We start from the raw sequence: 24,505 nt of genomic DNA on the forward strand, positions 1-24,505 counted from the left end.
GGAGAGACAGACAGACAGACAGACAGACAGACAGACAGACAGGCAGGCAGGCAGACAGACAGACAGACAGACAGACAGACAGACAGACAGAGAGGGAGAGACTGAAATTCGAGGGTCAGGGAAGGAGAGAGTCCTTCCCATTTATTATCTAGTCACAGTTAATCACTTTAAGAGAGGTTCTTAAAGATACGGGTCATGATTAAGCAGGCAGCGATGACGCCATCTTGCCCAGGAATGCCTCCAGGTAGACTGGGGACATCGGGCATCGATCCCAGACTCTTTCGGCTGAGGGTCAAACGCCCCATAACAGACAACCCTGCCTCCGTGTTTACACCAAAGGCTCATTTCACAGGCCACACCTAGCCACGACCCACTGCGAACGAATACGATCCCATGTCGCGACCAGCCAATGGGAGAGGGGAGGGGGAGGAGTCACCTTGAGGATGGGCTCCATGTATGGGCGTATGAGGCGGGGCGCGTTGGAGACCAGGTGGCCCAGCATTCGGGCGCTCTGCTCCTTGTTGCGGCCCACGCCGCTGTGCTCCAGCTCCGTCAGGATCTGGAGCGGACGAGGCACAACACACAGTCACAGCTCAGCTCCTCTACAACTTTACACACAGGCGCTGGAGGTGAGGGGACCACCGCGGAGGTTGGACTGGTGATGGGCTGCCCCCTAGAGGCCCATGGGGGAACTGGTCAGGCACAGGATACAATGTTAGTTTTAAAAAGAATACTAAAGAAATTGGAATATAATCCACGTCAAGGACTTCATGAATATATGCAGTATGAATACTACGGCTAATGCTGCTTCACATTAGATCCAGCGTTCACAACTTGAAAAGCTCACAAGTAGCACAAAAAAGAGATTTGATACACAGCGTGAAACACGGTCTTAGGATGGGCGTCCCCAGGAATCAACCAGGCGATGGTGGAAACATCTCCACACTGCTCTACTGTAGACCTCTACGGCTGTAGACCTGGACCTCTACAGTAGATCAGGCGGTTTTGGGGGGATTTGGGGAAATAAATCGAATTGCGATCATTTCGACCAATATTGCGATTGCGATTTAGTATGCGATTATTATTTAGATTTTTTTATGTTCTGTATTGTTCACTTAACAAGCAATATATCACTCTCTAGTATGACCAACACAACATTGGGAGCAGTCGACATACAAAGTGCTCTTTCCTTTAGGCCAGGCCTATGTGTTGAGATGAACTGATGCATGAATTGATACAACATCTATATTTACTATTCCCCCCCCCACCTGGAGGAGCAGGGTTGAATTGGACTAACGGTCCGGCCCTACTCGCCCACCCCCCACCCCACCTGGATGAGCATCTTGCGGAGGAAGGGCATGACGAAGGCGGGGTTCATGCTGCTCAGGCGGCCGATGGTGCAGATGGCCAGCTCCCGGATCTCAAACACCTCGTCGTTCAGCGCCACGAACAGAGCCTGCAGGTTCTCCGCCTGCGCCAGGTGGGCGTCGAAGCGCTCGTCCAGGGAGGCCAGCACGCAGTAGCGGATGTCCGGGTCTGGGAGGTGGGGGGGGGGGGGGGGGGGGGGGGGGGGGAGGAGGAAGGAGGAGGAAGGGTGGGAGGAAGGGGAGGAGGAGGAGGAGGAGAGGGAAAGGAGGAGAGGGAGGAGGAGGAAGGGGGAGAGGAGGAGGAGGAAGGGTGGGAGGAAGGGGAGGAGAGGGGGGAGGAGGACGGAGAGGAGGAGAAAGGGGAAGAGGAGGGCAGAGAGGGAAAGGAGGAGAGGGAGGAGGAGGAAGAGGAGGAGAAGGAGAAAGGGGAGGAGGAGGAGAAGAAAGGGGAGGAGGAGGAGGAGACATGGGAAGAGGAGGAGAAAGGGGAGAAGAAGGAGGAGGAAGGGGAAGAGGAGGAGGAAGAGGAGGGGAAAGAGTATGAAGACGAAGAGGAGGAGTAGGAAGAGAAGGTCAGCGGAGGTGGAGGAAGGAGTACAAAGAGCAGGACGATGAGGAGAAGGGGGAGGAGGAGGAGTACGAAGAGGAGGAGGAGGGGGAGGAAGAGGAGGATGAGGTATTTACACCAGGGGATCTTGTATCCAGAGATCACTTGCAGAATGTTCCTCTGGTCTGCTCAACCGGCAGCCAGCCTGCGCCATCACTTCCTGTATCGTACCCTAGAGCTACGAAACATCACCACTATTTGGTTCATAGCAAGCTCCAGATGTCGGGAGATTCATCGACTGAGAATCTATTATACTCTATATTTATTATTATATATATGCTAGACACAAAGTTCAATAAGATCACTTTCTTTCTTCTTTCATATTAGTTGACTATTATAAACATCAGCCGGCTTGTCTACCGTCACGTCACGTAAATGCGTAATTTACTTGGAATATGATGGATATTACCGCTAGTTTATCTAGGGAACAACGATGCTCTCTCTAAAGCTCTGGCGACCGATTGAACATGAAGCTCAATGCGTTTCCTGCCCAACGTCTGTAACTCATTAAGACCTCCACTACTCAGGGATTACAAACTAGGAAAAGAAGAGACGTTCAAACAGGGATCGATTTAAAAAAACACAATATTAAAAGGTTGTATCAGCGATGTTGGGCGACGTCATTTCTGTTGGTATTTGAAGCGAGATCCTAAACAAACAGAGCCAGCTCGCCCCTCCCTTCCGTGTTTCGTGCATCCAGTAAAAACTATCATGACAAAGCACAAAACCCCACAACACCCTGCCCTTGGTGGGGATTGGTTGAAATACTATCTATTTTGGTTTTGAGTGCCTGGTAGTACCATTTGTTTTTGTGTGCGATTTCAGAGCATAGGCTGCCTACAGAGACGCGTTTTACAGCCTGCTTATGGGGCGGGCAGTGAGGAAGGATCAGATGAATGTGATCATTTATGTTTCGGCCTGGAACCGCTGATACAACCTTTAAATGACTCCATCTCCCATGACGCTTTGCGTTACCTGGGTCGGTGATGCCCACCACAAGCAGCTTGCTGAGCACGTCGGCCACCACCTGCACGGCCGTCTGGCTGACCACGTGGCCGCTGATCAGGTGCACCGAGGGGCTGAGCAGGCGCGAGCAGGTGCGCGCCGCCTCCATGCGGACCTCCTTGTGCTCGCTGTTCAGGAAGTGGTCGGCGCAGTGCCGCACGAACTGGGTGAGCGAGTGCCCTGATTGGTTCGGGAGGCGGGGAAGGGATAAGGGGGGAAAGGAGGGGAGAGAAGGAAGGGAGAGCGAGAAGGGAGTGAGAAGCGAGAGAGTGAGAGCAAAAGGAGAGAGAAAGAGCCAGGGAGAGAAAGGAGAGAGGGAGAGAAAGAAAAGAAGGGGCGAGATAAGAGCGCAAAAGAGAGTGAGAGCAAGAGAGAGAGCGAGAGAGAGGGACAAAGACAGATGGAGAGCGAAAGAAGGTAAGAGAAAGACAAGAGGGAACAGGCAAAATAAAGAGAAAGTGTTAAACACATGTCTGCGAACCAAAACATTTCTGACATCCCCCAGACAATTTCCAAAATTCATCTCATTTTCCGCGGCCCCCGCGCTTAAACATTCCAGGGTCGCGACAGTCGAGCTAATTATCTTTCCAATTATTGGACAGGTATCCCAGACTCCCCCGGCGCCGGCGTGGCCCCTCACCCTCGAACTCGAAGCTGCCGAGGGTGCGCAGGGCCAAGGTGATGCTGCCCACGTCGCTGGCCTCGGGGATGTTGGTGAGGCTGGGCGAGGCCAGCTGGTGGGCCAGCCCCTTGGGCATGCCCGGGTGGCGCAGCGGCTTGTGCATCAGCACCAGGGACAGCATCTTCAGCAGGCCGTCCTGGATGTCCTTCTTCAGCTGGGGGATCTGCCGGCTCAGGTCATACAGCACCGCCGTCAGGGCCGGGCTGGGGGGGGGGGGGGGGGGGGGGGAGGGGTTACGGTGCGTTTTATTATCCGTCCGTCTCGGAGGTCCGAGGACGATGCCTAGCGACACGCATGAACACGCCCCCTTTTTTTCTCGGGCGGCGAACTCGCTTGCCCGGTTGGACTCGGAGGAGATCGAGTAAGGATCCGAGACAGGGTTCAAGATGGCTGCGCCCGGTGTGACTTGTAAGTATGAACTGTTTTCATTGTGTTCGGACCGCTTTGGTGGTTTAAATGGCAATTTGAATCACTCGTATTACTGCAATACCTTACTGCGTCCGTATCTATAAGTAGGCTGTAGCCTACTTATTATGGAGCGCCTGGTACTCTGCCAATGCTACCGCGACAACAGCTTTCCGGGTGGTTTTTCTCCAACGACCGAGCGAAACATAATGAAACGCTTGAAGTGTGGGCGTGACGTCACATCCGAGGTCTGAGTCGGTTCGCAGAGAGTACTAAAACGCACCATTAGACTGTTTATATAGGGATTCCATTACCCATGATGCAACACAGATCCCTCACGTCTGGCCAGGGCCGGTTAAGGGAAGAACAACGACCAGGTGTTCTATCAATGAAAATTCACTTTTGGTATTTTCGGGAGTCTTACTCATTGATTGTCTGGTAGAAAAATACAACCGTCCTCTAGACGGTGGCATTTATGTTTGGAGCGATAAACTGATTTTAGCACCAAACATTAGGGACGATGATGATGGAGTTTGCAAATGGCAAGTTAAACTATTGATATATGCTGTGCCCTTTCAGTGTAAAAGGCATCAGCTCAAAACACTTGAAATGCAAAATGAGAGAGAGGTACTATTCAAACCAGAGGACATCGGTACTGTCCTACTGTGGGGGCACTGGAGGGGTACTGGGGGGGACTGGGGGGACTGGGGGGGACTGGGGGGGACTGGAGGGGTACTGGAGGGGTACTGGGGGGGACTGGGGGGGACTGGGGGGGACTGGGGGGGACTGGAGGGGTACTGGGGGGGGTCCTACCTGAGACCCACGGCCAGCATGGGCTCCAGCAGCTCCTTGATGTCGGGCTGGATGCTGGGGCCCAGGGCCCGGGACAGCATGCTGATGCACGTGAACACCGTGGCGTCCACCTGCATGGTCTTCTGCCTCCTGGGAGAGCGCACAACGGAGAGACCGACATGAAGCACACAACCATCACACAAACATCACACAACCATCAGACGATTATCACACAACCATCACACAACCATCACACAAACATCACACAACCATCACACAAACATCAGACGACCATCAGACAAACATCACACAACCATCACACAAACATCACGGAACCATCACACAGACGATGATCACACAACCATCACACAACCATCAGACAACCATCAGACAACCATCAGACGATGATCACACAACCATCACAAAACCATCAGACAACCATCAGACGATTATCACACAAACATCACACAACCATCACACAAACATCACACAACCATCAGACGAACATCACACAACCATCACACAAACATCAGACGATGATCACACAACCATCACACAACCATCAGACGATTATCACACAAACATCACACAACCCTCACACAAACATCACACAACGATCAGACGATTATCACACAAACATCACACAACCATCACAAAAACATCACACAACCATCAGACGATTATCACACCAACATCACACAACCATCACATAAACATCACACAACCATCAGACGATTATCATACAAACATCACACAACCATCACACAAACATCACACAACCATCAGACGAACATCACACAACCATCACACAAACATCAGACGATGATCACACAACCATCAGACAACCATCAGACGATTATCACACAAACATCACACAACCATCACACAAACATCACACAACCATCAGACGATTATCACACAACCATCACAAAAACATCACACAACCATCAGACGATTATCACACAAACATCACACAAACATCACACAACCATCAGACGATTATCACACAAACATCACACAACCATCACACAAACATCACACAACCATCAGACGACTATCACACAAACATCACACAAACATCACACAACCATCACACAAAACATCACACAACCATCAGACGACCATCACGCAACCATCAGACGACCATGCGACGACAATCAGATGCCCATGAAGCCGCCCACAACAATGGTTCTACCATCACGCAAGGTGTAAAGTAAAGTGACTGCATTTCATTTAGATCAACTACAGCCACATTCACACAGGAATGAGGTCTCCTCCATCCATGCTCAGGGACACCCTGACCTAGGAATAGAACCACACACACACACACACACACACAGACACACACACACTAGGGCTGGGCGATTAATCGGATTTTGATTGCGATTACGATTTTAGCGTCAAACGATCACAAAATGAACATAATCGATTTTTCAGATTATTTTTATATTGTGTTTTGCAGAAAGGGCAGAACAGCTGGATACATATCTGATTATTATTTCAGGTTGGAACATTTTCTTTTCGACCATTTTGTGTATTTATTTAAGGCGAAATTTCAGTTCTCAGCTACAAAGTTATTTTGGGGAGAGACGTGCTGAATAAACGCAACATGTTTTCAAACCCCAAAAAAATCGTTTGACTAATCGTGATTTCAATTCTGACCAAAATAATAGGGATTATGATTTTTCCCATAATCGAGCAGCCCTAACACACACACACACACACACACACACACACACACACACACACACAGACTTAATGTCTCACTTGTGGGCGAAGTCCTTGGGCGGCAGCGCGGCCTTGATGATCTCCAGCACCCGGGCGAGGTAGGGTTGGATCTCCACCCTGACTGCCACCACCAGCAGCCCCAGGGCCTGGAAGGCGGCAGTGCGCTCCTTCTCCTTCTTCAGGCAGCCCAGCAGGTAGCCCATGGTGTCCGACAGGTACTGGTCTGAGGGGAGGAGGAGGTGGAAGACCTTTTCATTCACCTGGGTTTTCAAACGGACCTCCGGACTACTACAGGTGCTTGGCTGGAAGGGTGGATCCCCGTGTAGATGTTTGGGCTAGAAGCAATTGACCTGTATACGTGATAATGGCCAGATGGAATCTAGATCTGCAGCTGATTGGCCTGTGGGACCTACCTGTGACGTGATTGGCTGGAAGGTAACTCTGTGTGCATGCGATTGGCTGACAGGAATGTAACTGTAAATGTGATAGGCTGGAAGGTATCTCCATGTGCAGGTGATTGGCTGATAGGAAAGAACCTGTGAAGGTGTCGGGTTGGAAGGTATCTCTACTTTAATTTGATTGGCTGACAGGAATGTACCTGTGAAGGAGATTGGTTGGAAGGTATCTCCACTTGACTGTGATTGGCTGACAGTAAAGTATCTGTGAAGGTGTCGGGCTGGAAGGTATCTCTACTTTAATTTGATTGGCTGACAGGAATGTACCTGTGATGATGATTGGTTGGAAGGTATTTCCACTTGACTGTGATTGGCTGACAGTAAAGTACCTGTGAAGGTGATAGGCTGGAAGGTATCTCCACTTGACTGTGATTGGCTGACAGTAAAGTACCTGTGAAGGTGTCGGGCTGGAAGGCGGCGAGGCGGGGAAGCAGGTTCAGTATGGTCATCTGGATCAGAGGGTTCTTGGTGGTCCGGTACTTCAGCACCCAGCGGCACACCTGACCCATGAAACGACGAGAGGGTCAACACTAGGGCTGGGCCATTACTCGAATTAGAAAGGGCAGAACAGCTGGATACATCTCTGTATATCATTTTAGATTGGAACATTTCCTTTTTTGATAATTTTGTGTATTTTTTTAAGGCGGAATTTCAAAGTCCCCAGTTACAAAAAAAATAATCTGAGAGACATGCTGAATACATCAAACTCAAAAGTAATTGTTTGAATAATCGTGATTTCAATATTGAACAAAAAAATAGTGATTATGATTTTTCCCAATATCAAGCAGCCCTAGTAAACAGACTCAGTATCCCCACAGTGTTCACTTGGATGAATACAAGTTTACAATAAACATGTATACTACAGACAGCCAAACTTCATATTATAGTATAACCAAGCTGTAATGCATGCCAGAGAGTAGTTTATCATAATAGGTTCTTTGACATAGCGTTGTTCGGTTTGTGATGCCTGTAAACACAACCGGCAGCTACCCAAAACAGAGCTGACAGCACAAGCATCACCTTAAGAAGCCTGTGTTAACCCCAAGTCACACCCGCTTATGCACGTACACCTTGTTTATGTACTGATGATCGTACACCTTGTTTACGTACTGATGATCTTACACCTTGTTTATGTACTGATGATCGTACACCTTGTTCACGTACTAATTCACCTACACCTTGTTTACGTATTAATACACCTACACCTTGTTTACGTATTAATACACCTACACCTTGTTTACGTATTAATACACCTACACCTTGTTTACGTATTAATACACCTACACCTTGTTTACGTATTAATACACCTACACCTTGTTTACGTATTAATACACCTACACCTTGTTTACGTATTAATACACCTACACCTTGTTTACGTATTTATACACCTACACCTTGTTTACGTATCAATACACCTACACCTTGTTTACCTGCTAATGCACCTAAACTTTGTTCACGTCCTTATGCTGCTGTGGTTCACTGGTTACCTGCAGAACAAGGTAACATCCACCGTGTATCCACCTTTGTGCCGGTAACCAGTGAACCATACCACCTTAAAACAAGACCGGTAAACAAGGTGCGCGTGAATATACTGGTGTGGTTCACTGGTTAGATGCAGAACAAGTTCACATCCGTCCTGTGTTGGTTGAGGTTTCCCCCGTTTCAGTCGGGTCCTCCTATATGTGGACGCTCTGAAACCCGGCCTCCACCGCCCCCCTCCCCGCCGGACGCCCCACCTGGTCGAAGCGCTCCTCCATCAGCTCGCGGCAGTAGCGGCTCTCCACCAGGGAGTTCTTGGCGACGGTGGGCGTGGCCCCGAAGCTGAGGAAGCCCTGCGGGGAGCTGTAGCCCAGCAGCCCCAGCAGGGCGTTGGTCTGCTGCGGCTGCACCGACTGGAAGCTGGTGAAGGGCGTGATGTGGCGCGGCTTGGTGCCGAAGCCCATCATCTCCTTGCAGTACTTGTCGTGGACCAGCTGCTGCTGCGTGATCTCCTCCATCTCCTCGCGCATGCGCTGGGGGGGAGGGAAGAGGGTGTCATGGTGGCGGCTCCCGCACAAAGAGTCACTTATCGGCGCTAACTTGTGATATGGCCGACATTGTTGGCCTTTGAACATAAGTGTCAGATAAATAAATATGTGATGTAAAAGGATAAGTAACAGTCATGTCGCATCCTAGCAGTATAGATAGCTTGACCGTTAAACTTAAAAGGAAATTGTTAACTACTAAACAAAAAAAATGACGTTCAAGCTCTAGCACAACATAAATTAAAAAAAATCATCAAGCTAGGGTTGTAAAAGGCCAGAGAGAGTCGTTTTGATTTAGCAATGCTTTCATCCAAAAGGTAAATATATGAATTAGCAGGTAGGGGTTGAGGCGTCTCGCTCTAGGACGACTACAAGTAGACTGTGGGGACATTTGGGTTTGAACCCAGAACCTCTGTCCTGGGGTGTCCTCAGTGGGGGGTCTCACCTCCCCCTCCATGCTGCTGATGCGGACCAGCTCGTTGAGGATCAGCAGTGCCCCGTGCACGCGGTCCTCGCGGTTCATGCCCTTCTCCTTCGCCAGCGTCTCGTCGAAGCCCTTCTCCGCCTCCTCGAACGTTTGCTGTCGACGAGACGACGCGGTTGGCTCCAACTGATGTCATGACGGTGCTCGCTTGGTTTTAAAATGCATCGCGTGATTCACTAGATACGTTTTCTATCAGGAAAAACATTCACGTTTATAACCCAGCATGTGGGCCTAATAACATTTCAAACGGTAGGACCCTTTGTTGAGATTTAGTGGTACATCCTCCCGCTATCTCTGATCAATGCATGACATGGAGACACACGGGCAATGTTGTTCCTGCCCTTAATACTTCAGTTTCACTTTGAGATATGTTGCATTATTGAAACAAAATGCGCTCTGAAAGCCAATATCCTGCATCTTCAGGATACTGGGACATAACATCCCAGTATCCATTTTGAATTCATGTTACGGCCTAGTACTTTCTGCTGTGTGCCGATGACACCCTAATGCCCCATCCCGGATGAATTCAGCAGAGCTTACAACCTTATCATAGCCACACATTTGTCTCAGAACCACAAAACGAAAACCTTAACAGGGCCACGATCGTCAAACTCCCCCAGCCTTTGTGCCTGGGGTTCTTGGGATCCAGGGGTCTGGGGGCTGGAGGCCTGGGGCCCTTTGAGCCTGGGGCCCTTTGAGCCTGGGGCCCTTTGAGCCTGGGGTTCTTTGGATCCAGGGGTCTAGGGGCTGGGGGCCTGTGGCCCTTTGAGCATGGGGCCCTTTGAGCCTGGGGCCCTTTGAGCCTGGGATTCTTGGGATCCAGGGGTCTGGGGGCTGGGAGTCTGGGGCCCTTTGAGCCTGGGGGCCGGACCTACCTTGTACCACTGGGGCTTCTGCATCTCCTTAGTCTCCCGCTGGGTGGTGAGGATGAGGCAGGCGCGCAGGGCCGACACGGCGCCCTCGCGGATGGCCTGTTTGGGGTCCCACACGGCGTAGAAGATGTTGTCGAAGAAGGGCTGCACCTGCTGGAAGAAGAAGGTGGGGGCGCTGACCGCCAGCTCCCGCAGCACCAGCACCTGGCAGGGGCGGGGGGAGAAAGGGGGGATCACGCTGTGGTCCTGGTGGTGCAACACAGGCCCGTTCACATGAATGACCCGCAGTGTTTAACCCATTATGATGCTTAACCCCTAACCGATCCGGGATGACATGTGCGTTGATTTACTGAGGAGACGTCTGAATCTCCCACTTTAGATCTTCGAGAGACTTTCTTAAGCCACCTCCCAGTACACTAGACATCAAAGACTAAAAGCAACTGCCGGTTGGGGCAGTCAGGGCACCAGTCCATCAACTCTGTCCAGTCGGTCTGTTTTAAACTTGATTCAGCAGCAGTCACTTCTACCCTGGGCCACTTTATAATTTATACTGTTTGTCCTGTTTGTCCTTACTTTAGCATCCATTTTGGTTTTCCTCAACACTACTTGTATTTGTATTGAATTACATCCGGTGTCTTCCACTGCTGCTGTGCTTTAACAAAGGAATCTCCCCTCTGGGGGATTAATAAAGTTTAATCTCTGTTGTATCCAACATCGATTGCATGGTTCGATCGTTCAGCCTCACCTGGAAGTCACTGCGGACATGTACACACACACACGCCTGCTAAAAGACTATTGTGACGTAAACACAACCCAAAGTCTCCACTCACGGCGGCGTGGCGACGGCCCTCGTTGCGATCCGCTCCGAGCCACTCCAGGGCCCGCTTCACCTCGAACTCCACGTACTCGGCCGTGAAGGTGTCCCCCGCCATGGACAGGTGCCCCATGGCCTTGGACGCCATCTCCATGACGACGGGGTCGCTGGAGGGCAGCAGGTTGCGCAGGTAGTTGGCGAAGCGGCTGATCCTGGTGGCGTTGCCTCCCTCCACGCCGATCAGACTCACTGGGGGAAGGAGCCGTCGGTTATTTGTCCCGTTTGACCGTGACGTCACAGCACGTCTCAACTGTCGGCACCTGAACTCACGCAAGCTGTTTAAAGGTTTATTTAAGGGGTCTATGGAGAGTCGAGTGGTTAGGGTCGCCCAGCCGAAAGGGTTCCAGGTTCGAACCCCCAAATGTGAGCAGTTTACTCGTAGGCCTCCTGAGCAAGATGCATGAACCCCTACCTGCACCTTACTTGACATGTACGTAAAAAAAAAATAGATTTGGACACTTACCGATGGCGAGAATTCCTCCTTTCTTCTCGTTCACATCCGAGCTGGACACCAGCTCGAAGATGTGGTGGTTCAACTCATCATAGAACGAAGTGGCTTCATCCTGGCTCAACTGAGTACGCATTAGACACAACACAATCAGCATCAGCGGCGTGATAGCATCTGTCAAAGACGATAGTATAGCCTAAACAGGGACCGCGTCGTGGGCAACACCAAACTCAAGCAGAAGACGGATGACTTGTATGTCACTCACCTCTCTGAGCTCTGTGGTCACGTAATGCTGCAAGTCCTTGGCAGACTTGGCTCTGGTGTCTTCATTCCGACTCTTCAGCCCGCTGACGAACTGCTGCAGCACGGTGGCTGTGCCCGACATGACCACCATGTTGACGGCCGGGTCTGCAAGCAAACATGGTGAGGTGGGAACAGCGTGATGCAGAGGTGTGATCTTCTGCAATGGTCAACTATAACATCCAAATCAAAGTAATAATCAAACGACAAAGATCATTGCCTTAGCAGCCTGCTGCTACCCAATGTTGTTGTACACATGCTAACGTTACTGTCAACACTCACGCTAGCTAGGCAGGTCAAATGTCACTGAAAACGGGTTTAAACAAGACCCCGGGGTTTACGGGTCTAACGTTCCTGGTGTATGTAAACAGAGTGCAAGATTTCTCGTAGTGAGACGGTAGGAATAGAGTTCCCAGGCGTCTATCATGCCTGCATGGCTCAGGGGAGGTTAGCATTAGCTAAAGTAGCCTGCAGCCCTGTTAGTCGCTCCAGTGTCAATGTAGTGGTCTGTTGCAAAAGTTGTCAACCGCCATTTATCACTTACGTTTTCGATTTCTGCGCCACTTAATGTATATTCATCAATCTCTGCAGGCTGTCTGTCATCGTACAGCGTAAGTTTGACTCGTGAGCTTCCTACCAGAGGACACCGTACTGTGGGTGGCTGTTGTTGTGTTCGGGCTCCGCCGGCTGCGTCCGTGCGGCGTGTTCGAGCAGCTCGGGTTGCGCTTTCGGGTGCATACTTTTGTACAAAGATAACGGAATGGGTGGAATCCACGTTTTGGTTACAACTTTTAAACAATGGTGTGATTTTTAAGTTTACTAAAAATATATATATGTATATAAGTGCTCAGAAACGCTCCTTAGAAAAAAATATTTTAAATGAATGTAGGCATGTAGGCCAATTATAGGCATAGGCTATTTGAGATAGGAGAACTCATTGAAACAAGATAAAATACCAACCTCAACTCGGTTTACAGAACTCCGCACACCTTTTCAACGTCACCTAGGTATGCATAAAGCAGCGCACCCTGTCACTGATGTCCCATAAGCTCGAAGCGCCCTCTAAAGTACTTCAATTGCCAACGACAGTGAAAGACCATTTATGTGTGTCTGTGAACTTCTTTGGAACAAACCGCCATGTCGTGACCAGTTGCACCTCAAGAGGGAGACATAGCCCAAGGATACGGCCGTGATTTGATTGAGATGTTTTTTTGCGGGGGCCCGTTCAAACGTAACATTTGTTGCTAATACACACTGGAATTAAGTCTAGCTGTTTAATTATAGCCCTTCAAGTTCGACATTTACGACCGTGCAGAAGGCTACAGCGGTTAGAGTCCTCCAGCAGAATCAGATATATCCTGTTTAAATGTCAGAACACTTTTTTCTTCCCTTCTCTGTCATTATAATCATCATTTATATTACCATTTCCCCCATCATTAGCCATAATCATGCTTAAAGAAAGGTTTCATCCGACACACGCAGGCTTTTTCTGACTCGAATAACAAACTGATCAACCTCCTCGCCTTTCCCATCCATGAAAACAGAACTTTGAGTAGGCCCAAGTTGCACTCCAGTGTTTAGAACTGTAGCTGTTGTGTTGTTGTAGCAGTATGACCAAACAACATTCCTTCCTCCTCAGTAGCCTTGCTTAGGCCTTGAGTGCCGCTGATGTGTCGTAATGCATGGCACTCAATAACGAAACCGTTCACTCTCCAGCCTCATTTGGCATCCACCAAATACCTTCGTCCTTCCTAACAACCTGAGAGCATTAACCTTAAGACTGAGTGATGTGTTTGCATAATCAAAGGTCATGGCGTCCATTCGCGCACATTAAGAGAGAGAGGGGCGGTGAACTCATTGGGAAAGCACTTTGTTTAGCTCATGCCTGCTCTCGGAATCAGCAAATACGTCAGCGGTAACACTTTTGGTTTGCAATCCAACGATAAGACTTTGATTTAGCCAACTCCAACTGCAGCTGAACCCGACTTTCTCTTTCAAGTTGCTCCCTGGGTGTGTGAAAATCCCTTTATCTGCATTCAGGGCTAATGGCTACCCTGCATTCTTATCTGCACGCTGCGAGAGGACACAGATAACCTGGACTTGAACCCAAGATGTTGCAAAGAAGTCAGTAACTAAAGAGAATCAAACTTATTTTTATGTGTGTTGCAATATTTCTGCTGAAATATCACAAAGAAAATCCCCCCCCGAAAAGGCCAACTCAATAATTGTCTTCCTGTTTGAGCGTAGGTGTAATGATGGAGTCGAAACGTCTCCAAAACCCTTCCTGTGTAGGATACACTGATGTATCCACGGGCCCCAGACGATTCGTCTGGAGCTGAGCCGTTCTTTATTGGAACACTCATACACTAGTGATTGAGTGTGAGCAGAATCGCTCCAAGAGTACAATTGGAACACATCCTCAGTTGGCAACCAAACAAAGCATCAAAGGGAATACTTTTCTTTCAAACAAATCCACGCACACAAATACAAACTTGTCTGCAGAATGGTGGAGTACACAGCCAGGCCAGACTTTGTGGTTTTGGGCCTCGATGAGCTTACCTGAGACATCCCTGGCCCAGGTGTTCTCCAGGCCCCACCCACCTCCACCTAGAAGCGCAGGCCAATCCCTCAGCCAGGTAGGGGCTTAGTCTCCAGGCTCCTGTAGTTTGTTTGTGCTGTCCGCGAGTGTAGCCCCACTCCCTCATGTGGCTTAATGTGCGGCAGGCCTCTTTGATGGTGTTCGGGTGGAAGCGGCTGTGCTGTGTAAACAGGCATAGGTGGGCCACAGCAGCGTGCACAAACAGGCCTGTGGTGTGTGTTTATGAACGGAGCAGCGTGCACGTTTAACGGCCTCATGTAATGTACACATAATATGCGCCCTTCGGTCTGGGAATATTTTGGATGTGTGTGCGAGTGTTTGCATGTCTGTGTCTGTGAGTGTGTGTGTGTTTGAGTGTGTAGATGTGTGCGGTCGTGTAGTACTGTGGTTGAAGCTATACACAGTCTATAAGTGATGGGGTTCCTGCAGGGAGCGGTCCAGCTGTATGCTCACCATGGGGGGCAGCATCAGTACCGAGAGGGGTTAGATTAGAGAGAACAGGTGCGAGAGGGTAAACATTGCCAGGTGGTGTGTTTGGCTACCGGGAGGGACACTCTGTTGATAATACCGTCCCCGTCCCTCCCCAACTTCCGTCCATCTCTGTGTCCTGGCCCTCCCCACTGGCACGCTAGACTTCTCTCCCCCCCCCGCCCCCCACCCTCTCTCTCTCTCTCTCTCTCTCTCTCTCTCCCCCCCCTCTCTCTATTTCTTGTCTCATTCATTCTCTCTCTCTCGCTCTCTGTCTGTCTCTCCCTCTCTCTCTCTCTCTCTCTCTGTCTCTCTCTCTCTCTCCCTGTCTCTCCCTCTCTCACTCTCTCAGTTCCCCTCTCTCTCTCTCTCTCTCCCTCTGTCTCTCTCTCTCTCTCTCTCTGTGTGTCTCTCTCTCTCTCTTTCTCTTTCCCTCCTTGTCTCTCTTTCTCCTTGTCTCTTTCTCTCTATCTCTCTCTCCATGTCTCTCTCTGTCTCTCTGTCTCTGTCTCTCTCTCTCTCTCTCTCTCTCTCTCTCTCTCTCTCACACACTCTGTCTTGTTCACCTTGTCTCTCTTTATATGAATTCCTGTCATTATCTGTCCTACCTTCCATCTGTATCTCTCGCGCTCAAATTTCAATTCAAAGTTTCAGGGATATACTGGCATGCTGTCAAGTTTTATTGGCATGAAATGACACGCTGACTGCTGCCAAATCAAACATATGTACATGTGGTAACACAACATTATCATTATGATTCAGGTACCTAATAAATAATATATCATAACCCTCACTCACCCATCACTCATTGAGGCTCACACCATATACACAAACACATATACACAAATTATGGGTATGATGCATCCGTTCTCTCTCTTTATTTATCTGTCTCTCCATCTTGCTCATCCTCTCTTGCCCATCTCTCTCTTGCCCTATCTCTCTCTCTTGCTCTCTCTCTCTCTCTCTCTCTCTCGCTCTCCCTCTCGATCCCATTCCCTCATTCTCTCTCACTCTCTCTCTCTCTCTCTCTCTCTCTCTCTCTCTCTCTCTCCCTCTCGCTCTCTCTTGCTATGTCTCGCTGTCTCTCACTCTCTCTCGCTCTCTCTTTCTCAATTATTTTCCCTCGCGATCCCATTCCCTCATTCTCTCTCACTCTCTCTCTGTCTCACTCTGTCTCTCTTTCTCTCTCTCTCTCTCTGTTTGTCTCTCGTTCAGATAGCCATCCTGTCTCGACATGCTTCGCAGGCCTTGTCGTCGAGTGACAGACAGACTGTTGGGTGTTCTTCGTCACTTTCATCGTCTTCCTCGCTGTCATCGCTTACCTCACCTCCAGGCTTTCCCGCTCTTTCCACTGAATTCCTCTCGCTCGCCCATCCGATTTGCGTTCTGTCTCTCCACTCATTCTGCCACTCTGTTCCACGCAGAGCTGGAGAGAGCGACCGAGCGAGAGAGAGGAACAGGGAGAGTTCCAGAGAGTGGGTGAGGAAGAGAGGGGGACAGGGAGAGAAAGAGATGGGGGGAGGGGGGGGGGCATTTGACTTCCACGGGCTGGGTTTGATCCCCAATGTCAGCAGCCTTCCAATTGGCATTGATGCCATCCCCTGCCGACTCCTCAGAGCCGTGTATATGGCTTTCTGCACTGTAAGCTGCAGGCTTTAAGGATTCGGTAAAAGGCACTGCTAAGTGACTTAAGAGTTAAAGCAACCCCATCACTTCACAAACCTGATCACCTCCTCTATCAACCCCATCACCTTCCAAACCTGATAACCTCCGCCTTCAACCCCATCGCCTCCCAAACCTGATCCCCTCGTCCATCTACGTCCGTTCCATCCATCAATCAATTCAACCATCCTCATAAACCCGCCCTTCCATCCATCCATCCCTCCTTCTTCTCGCCCTCATTCCCTCATCTGTCAACATTCACTCTCCCTGGTGTACCGCTGCTGGTGGTGAGCCTCAGATTCCAGGGGAGGTCTGGGGGGAGGAAGGCTGCATCTGGTCGGGGCTGAGGTCGGTGGTGGGTCTGGTTCCTGGTCTGAGGCTGAACCCAGCCGGATCTGCCCTCTCTCCCTCTGTCTCTGTTCCCACGCTTTTATTAATATCTCACCCAATATGCATGAATTCATTCACTCACACTGCCCGCGTGGCAGCGGCCGTGGTGGGTTGATGCCGGCACGTGGAGCCTCTTCTGCAATGCACTGTACAGTACTGAACTAATCTCTCCTCCGCTCTTCCTTGTCCTCTCCTCTATTCTACTTTACTCTAACGACTATTCATGCTACTTACCACAATTCTTATCCTCATTTACGCTTAGAGTATTATAACTAAGACTAGCGCTACTACTGCGTGCGTGACCGATACATATCCTTATGGGTCTCTGACACGTGGGCGGATTTCACTTCAGTACTGTGAAGGTTTCATTCTGCTCAGTGCAGCTGAACCGCCATGAGTCTGTGGTCTTCCTGCCGGGGGGTCCGCATTCCCTGGCATCCTCCGGCGCCCCCCCATCACTTCAGAGGCGATGTCCGGGTAAAGGAAGGGCAGATGGCTCCGGGCCAATCAGACGATTCAGCTGAAGAGCTCTCTGGAGGATGAAAGGGTCTGCTGAGGAGGAAGAGGAGGAAGTGATGATGGTGCAACGGGCACTGCTGTTCACTCAGAGACAAGATGAGATCCTGACACAGGACCTGCCTGTCAGACCCACCGCAGAGAGACCAGCCACAGAGAGACCCACCACAGAGAGACCAGCCACAGGGAGACCAGCCACAGAGAGACCGGCCACAGAGAGACCGGCCACAGAGAGACCGGCCACGGAGAGACCAGCCATGGAGAGACCCACCACAGAGAGACCAGCCACAGAGAGACCAGCCACGGAGAGACCAACCACAGAGACCAGCCACAGAGAGACCAGCCACAGAGGGACCAGCCACAGAGAGACCAACCACAGAGAGACCGGCCACGGAGAGACCAGCCACGGAGAGACCCACCACAGAGAGACCAGCCACAGAGAGACCAGCCACGGAGAGACCAACCACAGAGACCAGCCACAGAGAGACCAGCCACAGAGGGACCAGCCACAGAGAGACAACCACAGAGAGACCAGCCACAGAGAGACCAGCCACAGAGAGACCGGCCACAGAGAGACCAGCCACAGATGGACTAGCCACAGAGATCAACCACAGAGAGACCAGCCACAGAGAGACCAGCCACAGATAGACCAACAACAGAGAGACCAGCCACAGAGTGACTGCGCACAGAGAGACCCACCACAGAGAGACCAGCCACAGACAGACCAGGTAAAGAGAGACCCACCACAGAGAGACCCACCACAGAGAGACCAACCAACGAGAGACCAGTCACAGAGAGACCAACCACAGATAAACCGACTACAGAGAGAACAGAATACGCACACCGGGTCACAAAGAACACACTCACACATACACAACACACAACACACACACACACACACAAGCACACACACAAACATACACACACACACACACCCACGCATAGACTTGCACACACACAAACACACACACTTACAAACACAGACACACACACACACACACACACACGTGTACACAAACACACACGCACACACACAGGCCGACTACTGATTTGTGCCGATTCCTTCATATTATGGGATGTATGACCCCGACCGGTGTGCTTAACGCGTCACGTGGCGTTAAGGGAAGAGAGTGGGGCTAAACCCAGCTTATGGAGATGAGGGTCCCCTCTGACCCAGCCCATCCCCCACAGCGAAGCTCCTTGACCCCTCCACAAGGCGGCGTCGGGGGCCCACCCCTTCACTGCCTCGCCGTGGGTCGGCGGGGAGCGGAGAGCGGGTACTCGTCGTTTCTTAAAACTGCCCACGCCGCACATCGCAGTGGGAAGGGGGCCGTTTCAAACCCGGTCGACGCGAGCCGTGATGGTCCACTTTAGCGTGGAGGTGTCAGGCAGGCAGGCAGGCAGACAGACAGACAGACAGGCAGGCAGACAGACAGACAGACAGACACCGGGGAGAGAGAAGGATGATGGATGGCCACACACCGCAGGGCCACCTTCTGCTGGAGAGGACCTCATATCAGTCCGATGAGGGCGGCGTAGACCCGGTCTGGACTTGGATAGACTCATGGGATGGAATGGGAAGGATCGACATGAGGCTAATTGGTTTGGTCACGGCTCGCGTCGAACCTGGTTTAGATTGATCTGATCTGATCTGAGTTGGTCTTGTCCGGACTAGTCTAGTCTGGACTGGCTTTGGGTCTGGGTTTAGTCTCTTCCAATCTGCTCTGGACTCGGCTAGTCTGGTCTGATCTGGTTGAGTTCTGTTCTGTCTACTCTGATCTGTTTTGGTCTGCTTTGATCGGTTCTGGTCTGATCTGGAATCGGCTACTCTGGTCTGATCTGGGCAAGGTCTGTTTTGTCTACTCTGAACTGTTCTGGTCTGCTCTGGACTTGCCTACTCTGGTCTGATCTAGGCTGTTCTGGTCTGTTCTATCTACTCTGAGCTTTTCTGTCTACTCTGAACTGTTCTGGTCTGGCCTGGACCCTTCTACTCTGGTCTGTTCTGGTCTGCTCTGGACTCGTCTACTCTGGTCTGTTCTGGTCTGGCCTGGACTCGTCTACTCTGGTCTGTTCTGGTCTGGCCTGGACTCGTCTACTCTGGTCTGTTCTGGTCTGGCCTGGACTCGTCTACTCTGGTCTGTTCTGGTCTGGCCTGGACTCGCCTACTCTGGTCTGTTCTGGTCTGCTCTGGACCCTTCTACTCTGGTCTTTTCCGGTCTGCTCTGGACTCGTCTACTCTGGTCTGTTCTGGTCTGCTCTGGACTCGTCTACTCTGGTCTGTTCCGGTGAGGGCCGGGGTGAGTCAGGCCGTTCCCAGAGGACTCATCTCCTAATGGACCTGAGGAGCCGCCTGCCAGGAGCGCTGGTCGGAGTCAATGAATGGCCGCCATTAAAACAAAATGTCCGCCTGTAAATCCTGCCCACTCAGCATAAATGAGGCGGGGGTGGGGGTGATAGTGGTAGTGGTTGGGCGGGGTTCGGAGGGTGCATTAGATATGTGTGTTGGCTTGCTTATGATACTTGGCTGAGGGTGGAGGAGGTAACGATTTCACTGCCTCCTTCAGACGGATCAGGTGACGGATGTTTCGTCACGGACCCCCTTCTACCTCCCCCCCCCTCCCGCACCAGTATTACCATCCAAAGATTTTTACGACCATAAATTATAATCATACATGCATGGCCCGGACACTATGGAGATTGACGACTGCGGGGGGGGTTTGACGAACTGCATCCTTGCTTGTCTTTAGAGGACGAGAGTGTGATACGCTGCAGTCGGACGGAGCTCACCGCGACCATACTCAGTGATTGATACGAGGGGCCGTGATGGACGGCAGGAGGCAGATCGCCGGTGGTTCGGCTCACAGAGGGAGGCCGTCACGACTGCATGCTGTCTGCCGCTAGCAGAGGAGGAGACACCAGCCAAGGTCTCTCTGCCTGTGAGCCAGGATGGGGAGACCAGTGAAGCACAGACAGACAGACAGAAGGGCAGACACACATTGTAATAGACGGACGGACTATTTAGCAGACAGAAACACAGGCCGTTTAACAGATGGTTGGATATAGAGACGGAAGGAGAAGTCATTTGAAAATACAAAGAGATAGAGTGACAGACGGACAGACAGAGATTGACAGCTGGATGGACAGCCAGACAGGCAGTTTGAGGTACAAAGCGATTGACAGAGATGGTTGCCAGGCATCTTAACCTACGGATTGATGGATGGAGATATCTGTTCACCAATCTGTAGCATAGAGCCATAGAGACTCAGTCTCAACTGATGCAGAGCCAGGTAGAGAGATCCATGCTTTGTGTGTGTGTGTGTGCGTGTGTGTGTGTCTGTGTGTGTCTGTTTTTGTGTGTGTTTGTCTGTGTATGTGTGTGTGTGTGTCTGTGTGTGTGTGTGTGTGTGTGTGTGTGTGTGTGTGTGTATGTTTGTGTGTGTGTGCCACTCTAGGAAGATAGCAGACGTCTCATGTGTATAATCAATGACAGCAACAGGAAACATCACACCTCTCTACACAAGACAGATACCACTGTCGCCCTGCCTGTCTCTCCCTCTCTCCCTCTCTCCTCCCCCTGTCTGTCTCCCTGTCTGTCCCCCCCTCTGCAGTATGTATAGAGATATATAGAGGAAGAGAGAGAGAGAGGTATAGCTGGAGAGAGAGGCGGTAGAGAGAGGTTTAGATGGAGAGAGAGGCGGTAGAGAGAGGTATAGACGGAGAGAGAGAGGCGGTAGAGAGAGGTTTAGATGGAGAGAGAGGTGGTAGAGAGTGGTATGGAGTGAGAGAGAGAGGCAGTAGAGAGAGGTATGGATGAAGAGAGAGAGGCGTTAGAGAGAGGTATAGATGGAGAGAGAGAGAGATGGTAGAGAGAGATCTAGCCAGAGTGGGAGTGGCCCAGGACAATATGTACATTCCAGGTGAATGCTGGGACATCAAACCAGGTGTCATTCCTGTGGCTGTCATTCCTCCCACTACACCTTAACGCCAAGAAGCAGTGTCTGTCTGCCTGTCTGTCTGCCTATCTATCTCCCTCTGTCTGTCTGTCTGTCTGTCTGTCTGTCTGTCTTTCTGTCTGTCTGTCTGTCTGCCTGTCTGTCTGTCTGTCTATCTCCCCTCTGTCTTTCTCCCATCTGTCTGTCTGCCTGTCTATCTCCCCTTTGTCTGCCTGCCTTTGTCTGTACATCTGTCTTTCTGCCTGTTTGTCTGTCTTACTGTCTGTCTTTCTCCCTTCTGTCTGTCTGTCTTCCTGTCTGCATGTCCGATGGCGAAGGTCTCTCTGTCTATCCCACTGTCTGTCTGTCTCAGCCTGTCTAACTATCTGTCTTGGCTTCAGTATTGATTTTGAAATATGCAGACGGACAGACTAGAAGGCAGACAGACAAACAGGCAGACCATTGACATATTATGTGGCAGACAGACGGGCTGAAGAAATGAGAGGTGGACAGAGAGAGGCAGAGAGAGAGAGAGAGATGGAAAGAGAGCGAGAGAGAGAGAGAGAGAGAGATAGCGCGAGAGAGAGAGAGAGAGAAAGAGAGAGAAAGAGAGAGAGCAAGAGAGAGACAGAGAGAGAGAGAGAGAGAGAGAGCGGGAGGCAGAGAGAGAGACAGAAAGAGCAGGAGGCAGAGAGAGATGGAGGCAAAGCGAGAGAGAAAGAGAGAGAGAGGGAGAGAGAGGGGGGGAGGCAGAGAGAGCGAGGGAGAGAGAGAGAGAGCCATAGAGACACTAGGAGGTAACAGGACACAGTGTGTGTGGTGTGGAGCAGATAGATGGATGCTGTTCCCAAGCTGATACCTGATAAACACACACTCAAACACACTCACAGACACACACGGTCACTCACAGTCTCACACACCAACACACACAAAAACACTCACATACACACGCCCCACACTCACTCACTCTCTCTCACAGACACACATACGCACACACTCACACTCACACACACACACACACACACACACACACACACACACACACACACACACACACACACACACTCACACACACATTTGCTATCACACACAGTTCACTGGCGAAGCAAAAAACAACAGCCCCCCTCCCCCCCCCCCTGATAACACAGGAATTCCTCTTGTGAGACTTGTGTGTGACTGTGAGCGACTGTGTGTGTGTGTGTGTGTGTGTGTGTGTGTGTGTGTGTGGGTGTGCGTTAGTATCTGTATGCATGTACGTATTGGGTTGTGGGGATTAAGCAGCCTCACCTGGCCCGAGTCAGACTGACTGGACTCTCGGGCTGGCGAGGCTGCTCACCTGTTGCACGTTGAGCCATCAGTGAGTCTGGCAGGTGAAACCAGCCGTCACACCACACACACTCAGGGAGAGATCCCCTGTGTGGTGCCCCAGGCCACGCATCACTGTCCTTCAAACTCATGTCTGGAGCTGCCCACTTAAACCAAGGTGGCATGTAGCATTGTCCTTGATACACTACGTAAGTATTTATGTATGTTTGTATGTGTATATCTGTATGTTTATATATATATATATATATATATATATATATGTATGGATGGATGTGTGACCTCGAATCCAGTTCTGGCTGTTTCCAACACTGAAACAGAGAGGAGAGAAGGTTAGAGGAGAGAGAGAGGATAAAGGAGAGTAGGAGGTGAGAGAAAGAGAGATGGAGAAGGAGAGAGAGGTGGTGAGAGAGGAGAAATGTTGTGAGAACATGTGTGATAATCAAACGGCTTCGCTGGACCACAGCTCCTCTTATCGGGGCAGCGAGACGAGGAGTTTCCGTGCTCTGTGAATTATTTATAGCGCGCACATCGCGTGCTATCGCTTACACGGCTGGACCTGAAACTACGGTGAACTGTGATGGGTTTACAGCCCCGCGTCGATCCAGGATCATCTGTCGACCTGCGGGAGGCACACAGCAGAGGGCCTCCACGGCTGGGAAACTGTGGTGGATATGGCGTCCAAGAGGAGAACAGTTCAGATGATGTCATGATCCAGTACAGTTAAAATGATGTCTCACAGGAGAACTGTTAAAACGGTGTCCAAGTGGACTGCAGTTGAAATGGTTTCCTACAAGCGAGCAGTTAAAATTTTATCCTACACGGGTACAGTAAAAAAAAAACATGTCGAAGTAGAATAGTATAAAGTATTCCTAATAGAGTTACAGAATACATTTAAAATAATAGAAAGGTTTGGTTAAAAAGGTGTTCAGTACAGATAAAGGGTGGTTGATATAGTCATGCTGTACGTTCAGCTCAGACCATTCTTTCTTGAGCATATTTTGTTACACTTTATTTTATCATCATAATATAATGTAGAAAGTACAAACTGGATATCGAATCTGAATGCAAGGTGACCCGACCTGAGGGAAGTTAGCCGAAGTACTTGCGGTTTTCACGATGTGTTTATTGATTCCCTCGTTTCGACGGGACGCCGCGCTGGAGTGGCGGGCGGGTTGGCGTGGCAACGCGCCATCCCGCCCGTCCTTCCCGAAGTTCTAAAACACATAAAGCACACCCTGGCACAGGGAAGGAGATCTCTGACCTGAGTGATGCACTGGAACGATGACAGCCTCGGCACCCCCCACCTCCACTAACTCCACCCAAACACTCCGCTCAATTACCCCTCTGCCCCCTCCTCGGCAACCCTCACACAGACCCATCTCCGCCCACCCTCCGTCCTCTACCATCCCATCCACCCTCCTCCTCCACCCTCTACCTCACCTCTACCATACCAACCACCCTTCCTCCAACACCTCCACCCCCTAATAACTGCCCCTAACCCTCCTCCCCACTTCTACCATACCATCCACCCTTCCTCCAACACCTCCACCCCCTAATAACTGCCCCTAA

General features: G+C 50.6%; 1 protein-coding gene across 1 annotated transcript in view; it reads right to left on the bottom strand.

Moving 5' to 3' along the window:
• The window catches only part of mtor (mechanistic target of rapamycin kinase), a 99,660-nt gene extending 86,931 nt beyond the window's left edge, over positions 1–12,729 (bottom strand). The window contains 14 exon segments of the mRNA XM_079741860.1: positions 437–559; positions 1,331–1,536; positions 2,950–3,159; positions 3,620–3,864; positions 4,880–5,008; positions 6,626–6,809; positions 7,433–7,541; positions 8,778–9,053; positions 9,511–9,645; positions 10,425–10,625; positions 11,252–11,484; positions 11,759–11,867; positions 12,009–12,151; positions 12,588–12,729. Of these exon segments, the coding sequence (XP_079597986.1) occupies positions 437–559; positions 1,331–1,536; positions 2,950–3,159; positions 3,620–3,864; positions 4,880–5,008; positions 6,626–6,809; positions 7,433–7,541; positions 8,778–9,053; positions 9,511–9,645; positions 10,425–10,625; positions 11,252–11,484; positions 11,759–11,867; positions 12,009–12,137 (2,289 nt within the window). The 5' untranslated portion in view covers positions 12,138–12,151; positions 12,588–12,729.
• Positions 12,730–24,505: the final 11,776 nt, after the last annotated feature.

The sequence above is a fragment of the Pollachius pollachius genome, assembly GCF_949987615.1.
Source record: "Pollachius pollachius genome assembly, chromosome: 8".
Classification (NCBI taxonomy): Eukaryota; Metazoa; Chordata; class Actinopteri; order Gadiformes; family Gadidae; genus Pollachius; species Pollachius pollachius.